Raw genomic sequence first — 6,559 nt, forward strand, 5'->3', positions numbered from 1 at the left:
GCTTTTAATATTTTGTAGCATACATTTATTGGCAACCATTGTTTTTAGTAAAATCCATATACAATTATAACTCAGTTTTATTATAATACATTTAATAATACAATTACGTGCTTAAGGCTACAGAAGCAGACTTCGTTTCACAGGAACCATCACAAAGTCTTCCACAGCAGCAGCTGGGCTTTTGATTAATGGGCTTTGAATTGTGCCACGCTGCCTTGGGGAGGCAGATGTTTTAGCTGGTTCGAGGCCTTTTCCTCTTGGACCCTGGCTGCTTATTTCCAGATTCGGCTTTGAACTGATGTCTAGAAAAAAGCAGTGCCAAAGACAAGTTGAAACAGTTTATTCTTTTGTATCAGGGACAGGAACTTGAGAAGCTGGATTCCTTCTACTCTTCTGCAATTGGGGGTTCCAGCACCCATACAAAGGCTCTTCTGGCTATATATTTTATTCATTAGGCATTTCCAGGATCCACTTTGGGGGACCGGACAGCCATGCAAATGTAATGTGTTGACAATTCACAATTATTGGATTTAGGAAGCCAGAGAAGATTCCAATAATTTTGTTATCAGTTGACAATAAAGTGGAATATATGAAATTATAAGTTATCATAAGTAACAATTCAACAAATTCTGAATCAATAAATGAGAAGGATGTGGTGGCAGCCAGGCCCAGACCTCTCCCTCCACACACACACAAACACTGCTGTCTCTAGCAACAGAGGGGAGAGCTAAAAGTCTTCTAAATATATTAATGGTGTTAGTCATTGCCTCTGGCCTTCTCAGAGGAAGGCGTGTGTTTACCTGGATTGCCATCTTCTACCATGATTCCAAACACGCCCAAAGGAGGGGAGCCAACCATCTCCTGTCTGAGACGAATGGTCAAAGTTGGCTCCAACACGGTTGGGCGGGAGCTGCTTCAGTTTCTGCTTCTGTTCTTTAAAGAGGACAGAAGAACAAAACATTGAGTCATCCCTTGCTCAGTTCTTCTGAGCCCCACAGGGCCAAACCCTTGCACACTCACTTTCCTTAAGGAATTCTTCATAGGAAGGTCCAATCTGCCTTTCACCTTCCTCTTCATCAGCCAGGGAGGTTTTGCTCCTCAAGATTGAAAGGTGGACAAATCAGGAAATCCTCATATGTTTCTTTCATGTGCCCAAGTTATATTGACCATAATATGAGAACAGCTGCTTACGAAATGCTCAAGGCTACACCACCATGTATAGCATGCAATTCATGGTTAACCTCGTTTTTAAGATCTGTACACATACATGTACACGACTAAATGTAGTTGGCAAATTAATGCTTCACTGTATTGTTTCAGTAGAGAGATTTCCCTCGTGAGCCAAATGTCCATCATGGGCAAAGCCAGGCTCAGCAACCATTTCAGAAAGCCGACTCCAACCTACCTGTGTGAATGTTGCCCTCCCCACCTGTTTCCTGCATTTGAAACAATGAAAGAAAAGCTCAAATTAGTACTGTAAGGGTCTGAAAAGCCCAGGTGCAAAATTGCAAAGGGGGTAGTGAGTCCTGCAGCCAGAAGTATTGGCTTCCGAGTCCAATAGGCAGCAGTGGACAGCATCCCTTTTCCCTTTTCGAGATTCTTGGGAAACGGTATAAGATAGGAGACTGAACCCAGGGCAGACATTCACTGCTCGGTTGTCACGCTGCTGAATGTGAGAGGCAAGAGGGAATTCCTAAAGGGAGTACCTGGTGGCCAATGAAAGTTAAGGGCTGCCCTGTTTCTGGGTAGTGCAGCTCAGGTGTAGTGCTGCTGGCACAAATAGGCTCTTCTTGAAGAAAAGTGGTGTTCCAGCTTGGCCCAGGCTGCTCCTGCTCTTCCATAGCAAAAGGAGAATCACTACAACATAGAACATTTGTCAGCACAAGCAAAACAGACTCGGCACCAAGGTAATGTGAAGAGGATATTGCCAGGAATAGAACGGATACAGAAGCAAGGAGGCCTCCAATTTAAGTAACTCCTACCTTAAATTCCCTGTAAAGGTGTAGACAGCAGAGGTTCCATCACTTAGCGTGTCCGCTCTCTGTGGCTGAGTTTAATTCAGGAAAAACACACTTGTTTCAAGAGACAACAACATATTTTGCAATATAGGAGATACCTTGAGATGTAATCTGGAGAGCGTTAAAATGGAGCAGATTCAGCTAAATCACTCAGGCACAGATGCCAGTAAAGGAAATACCCCTAACCCAAGAGCATTTCCCCAAGGAAAAAAAATTAAAAAGGAGTTGTTGATAATAGAGTTAAATTACAAATTTAACACCCAAATTACTATTTGAAATAATACACAGGCCAGAACACAAGTAATGCCTTAAAACTCCTGAACCATTTTCAGCTATCCAGAGGGAGAAGAAAGGGAAGCCTTCAGCAGGGAAGGCTGCCACAAAGAAATATAAAGTCGGTAAGTAACAGAGGGAAAAGTTCTTGTGCCAGAAGGGGCATTTCAGCACCTATAGATCTCAAAGCACCCCATTTGCTGCCCATCAGTCGCTTTACAAGGTCATTTAAACTGGAACTAAATAAAAAGCAAAGCAAGGCCCCAAAGCCTGGCACGATACCTCCTGGCATGAAGGGCTTGGGGTGAGAGAGAACATCCGCTATACTTGCAAAGCCTGATATTTTCTGGGAAGAGGAATTACCAGTTCCTGAAGTTGGCAAATGGATTTGCATTTAAATGGGGGAAAGGCAAAGAAAACGAGCTGAACGGAAGGATTCTGCAGAAACCATTGGGAACACGATGATGGATACTGCCCACTCTGAACTTGGGCACACAAACCTCTAAGATGGCCTGTACCATCTCTCGTCTCTTCTGTTCCATGTCTCGGATGTGAGCTGCAGCCTGCAATGAGGAAAGATGGGATAGGAGCTGAAGTCAGGCCCTTGTTGGTCCCTGAACCCCTTGGATCCCCCCAGCTCTACCTGCTGGATGGCTGCGTCTTCCTTCTCTTCGTAAGCATCCAGGGCTTGGCAGAGAGACTCCTGAAAGCTGAAAGTGCAAAGCAGCCCATCACTCTGGGCAGCAAGGGCCATTACTGCAGAGGTGACTAGCTGGTGGACGCATGGAGACACAGTCAGGGCTCTCCTAAGGCCTGGCACAGCCTCCCTCCTTAGACATGGCTCTTTTAAGAATGGCTTTACACAGGGAAGGCTACCAACTCCTCCTATAGCGACCGAAGACCCTCCTCCCGGGTCACAGCCCAGCGGGGGGGGGAGCACCACCTGGGAAGCAGGCGGGCCGGGGCCACTCACCGCCGGTACTCCCCCGCGGACAGCAGGAAGTCAGCCTTCTGCTTGGGGTCGGCCCTGTTCTTCCTCCAGAAGGCGGCCACGGCTCTCGCGTGCTCCGGGCTGCGGGGAAGCCAAGAGGGCGTCGTTCGGCCGCCGGGGAGGCGCGCCACAGCAGACCCCCCGCCCGCCCGCCCGCCCCTCACCTGGCCAGGTGTTCCAAGAGGCCGCCGTGCAGCACCGTCCGCGCGCCGCGGCTCAGGTGGCTCCGGACCTCGCGCGCGCAGCAGGGGCACCAGACGCGCCGCTCGTGCTCGCCGGCCTGGAAGGGCAGCACCTCCGCCCGCCGCGCCGCCGCCCGCGCCGCCGCCACCTGCCCGGGGAAAGTGGGGGAGAGCCGTCAGCCGCGCCCGCGCCCCAGGAGCCCCCGCCCCAGGAGCCCGCGCCGCCCGCGCACCTTCTCGGCCAGCCGGGCCAGGGCCGCGCGCAGCCGCCGCTGGTGCCCCGCGCTGTACAGGTGGCTCCGGCGACCGGCGAAGGCGCTGCGGCCGCACAGCTGGCAGCGGAACAGCGTCGCCGCCTCGGCCGCCATCTTGGTGCCCCGCCCCGCAGTGACGTCACGCCCGCGCGCCCCGCCCACGGCTCGCCCGCTCCGGCGGGCGGGGCGGCGGGGGCGGCGCGCTGAGGTGCTGTCCGGCTGCCGGGCGAGCGCTGGCTGCGGCCGATGGGTCTTAGGGTCCTTCGGGCGACGCGGAGGACGCTTCCAAGCGGCGAAATTGTCTCGGGAGCTTCCCACGTGACAGCACGGAAGAGGGGCGCATATAAGTCAACTCCACAGACAATCAATCACACCGCGTTGCTCTTTGAATGCGTTTATTGGAATATCCAGGTTGAGAATTGAGAAAAAAGGCTTGATTAGCTTTTTCTGCTTCAAACAGAACTTTCAACACAAAACCGGGTGAGGATCTCGCTCGCTTCTTTCAGGGACCAACCAACAGCTACGCTCCGGGTCAGCGTGAAGCTGCCTTGCTCGGTGCCTTCCCAGCTGAGGGCCAAGCAGGCGGTGCCCAGAGCCTCGCAGGTTGCCCATGCCTGGAAAATCCAGCCTCCTCCCCTTGGCAAAAGTCAAATCCTCCTTGGGAGCTCCGTCAAATGGCCTCTCTGCCAGACTTCCACTCAGAGGATCAGAGGCCAAAGAGAGATCGCATTAATTCTGGGGAAGGGAGATGAGGCTGTTGGTTCACCAGGTCTGCCAAGAAACCCCAGGGCAAGGGATTGGGCAGCCCTCCCAGGACCTGGCACTGCCAGGTGGCTCAGCCTGCTCACTGCAGATGGGATGTTGGGTCCAATTTCTTCCTCAACCAATCCTTCCTCTGCGGAGCGCACACACATACACCCCAGAGCCTGGCAGACCCACATCCAACCAGGGGGGAGGAGGGAAGGGCTTTTGCTCTCTGGGGAAGGGAAGGCCCACCTGGCTTGTCCATGCTCTGGTGCACCAAGCCCATCATATCCTCTGGCAGGGCCTGCGCCTCCTCCTGAAACTTCCGCCGGCCCTCTGTGGTTAACTTCCATAGGCGGGACTTGCGGTTCCCTTCAAGGCAAACGAAGTCTGTAGTCTTCTCAAAGCTGCTGCTGAAGCAGAGGTTGTGCCGGACAGTGTTTTTCCAGCCCTCAGGAGCCGTGCGGAAAAAAGGGAAGTGGTGCCTGCCAAGGGGGCAAAGGGCCAGAGTCTCACGCATCACACCTTGCCAAGGGCCAGGCCCACCTCCACGGGACCACTGGTAGCTAGACTAGAATGCTCCACCTCCAAGGAGCAGAAAGCCCTCTGCTACAAGGCCACCAAGAGCAGAGAGGGCAAGGCAGGAAAGCCCATCCACCCCCACCCCCGTCTCTGAGCACCCTGCCCTCTGCCTGGGTGCTGCTCAGCTGCAAGAGCCGTACCTGGTGAACTTGTAGATCTCCTGCACAGTCAGGCTGCTGTCCACGCTGCTGCTCAGGGCAAGGCTAATCAAGATACAATAATTGAGAGGGGGGCGAGGCCAGCCCCCCTGGGCCCGCAGCTTCCTGTTGCGGGATCGGATCCCCTTCGCATTCTGGCATGCGTGGGGAGGGCTCTGAGAGTCCTCTTTTGGAAGCAGGGTGGATTTGGCTTCAGTGGCACTCCCAGGATCCTGGCAAAAGATGGGTACATTTGAACCGATGGGAAATAAGTGCAGGAGAGGGGCCAGCCTTGGGGGGGCGGCTCTGGGGGAGGGCCCAGCTCCGCTCCAGGGCAGACTTGGGCTGAGGGCTCTTGCCTCAGGCTCCTTGCCCCTCACTCGCCCTTATTCCCACTTTTTGTGCTTCAGCAACGCTCCGTGGGGGAAGGAAATCGGGGGCGGGTTTGAAACTTCATCAGCAAGGCTGCCACAAGAAAAGCAGCTTCTGCGAAGCCTCCACCCGGCCTAAAGGCTCCTAGCTCCGCCCAGCAGCCGGAAGACCCCGAGACCCCCCCCCCAGCGGCCTCCGAAGTTTCTAGCCGAGCAGGCGAGACGGCCCACGTGCCCAGCCTGAGCAGTTGGCGGCACCTCTTTTCCCGGGCGGCCGTCTCCGAAGCGGGCTGCGCTGTAGGACGAAGCCTCTGGAGCAGCGCGGGGACGAGGCGCAGGCAGGGAGGGCAGCCCCGCGGCGTGTCCGGGGATAGGGCACACGAGGTTGGGGTCCACCCACATCCACAGGTGCGGCTGCCCGGCAGTCTCTGCAGTGAAAGAAGCAGCCAGGCGTCGCTCAGCAAGGCCGCCGCTCGCCCCTAACCGCGCTGGGGAGCCGTGGGACGAGGGGGGGGCTCTCTCGCCTTGCTGCTTTATTCCGGGGCTTTTGGAGCAAGGCCGGGGCCCCAGGCGAGGCCCTCCGTCACTTGGTCCCTCCTCGCTTACCACGGGCCCCCGAGATGGAAAGGCAAGGAGTTTCGGCCGGGCCGCCGGCAGCCTGGTCGAGCCGCGCCGTCGGGAGGGCCTCGTCAGCAACTGGGGGGAGAGGCGGTTAGGCGGCTGGCCTCCGGCCGGGACACAGGGGCGCCGGGGGTCCCGCCCTCGCCCTTCCCGGTAACGGAGGCTCATCCAAAGGAACGGCCGGGCCGAAAGCGACCCCGGGCCACCCGCCGCCCCGCGAAAGACGCGGGGAAGGGCGAGTGAGCGCCAGCAGGGGCCGCCTCACCTGGGGGCAGCTGGTCACAGGTGGCGTCTAGAGCCAGTTCCCGGGGCAGGTCCCAGCCCTGGAGGCCGCTCCGCAGGTGGAGCCGAGCCCAGAAGGCCGGTCTCCGCAGGCGCAAGTCCAT

The 6,559-nt window shown here is 56.0% G+C and overlaps 2 protein-coding genes across 2 annotated transcripts; both read right to left on the minus strand.

Annotated features, from left to right (window-relative positions):
• Positions 1 to 2: 2 nt before the first annotated feature.
• CENATAC (centrosomal AT-AC splicing factor) lies at positions 3 to 3,832 on the minus strand. The gene is given in 12 exon segments (XM_070952451.1): positions 3 to 302; positions 801 to 933; positions 1,021 to 1,077; positions 1,080 to 1,097; positions 1,406 to 1,436; positions 1,707 to 1,857; positions 1,983 to 2,047; positions 2,792 to 2,854; positions 2,935 to 3,001; positions 3,265 to 3,363; positions 3,447 to 3,613; positions 3,698 to 3,832. Coding segments are annotated over 12 exon segments (1,056 nt in total). The 3' UTR covers positions 3 to 232.
• Positions 3,833 to 4,222: 390 nt separating this feature from the next.
• Positions 4,223 to 6,559, minus strand: FOXR1 (forkhead box R1). Its single transcript, XM_070952537.1, has 6 exons — positions 6,439 to 6,559; positions 6,159 to 6,248; positions 5,811 to 5,980; positions 5,185 to 5,414; positions 4,715 to 4,947; positions 4,223 to 4,453 (listed from the first exon to the last, which is right to left on the minus strand). Exons 1-6 carry the CDS (start codon positions 6,557 to 6,559, stop codon positions 4,425 to 4,427), a joined length of 873 nt encoding a protein of 290 aa, XP_070808638.1. The 3' UTR covers positions 4,223 to 4,424.

This window comes from Pituophis catenifer, unplaced genomic scaffold, assembly GCF_029215685.1.
Source record: "Pituophis catenifer annectens isolate HBS135680 unplaced genomic scaffold, rPitCat1.0.hap2 SCAF_12, whole genome shotgun sequence".
NCBI lineage: Eukaryota > Metazoa > Chordata > Lepidosauria > Squamata > Colubridae > Pituophis > Pituophis catenifer.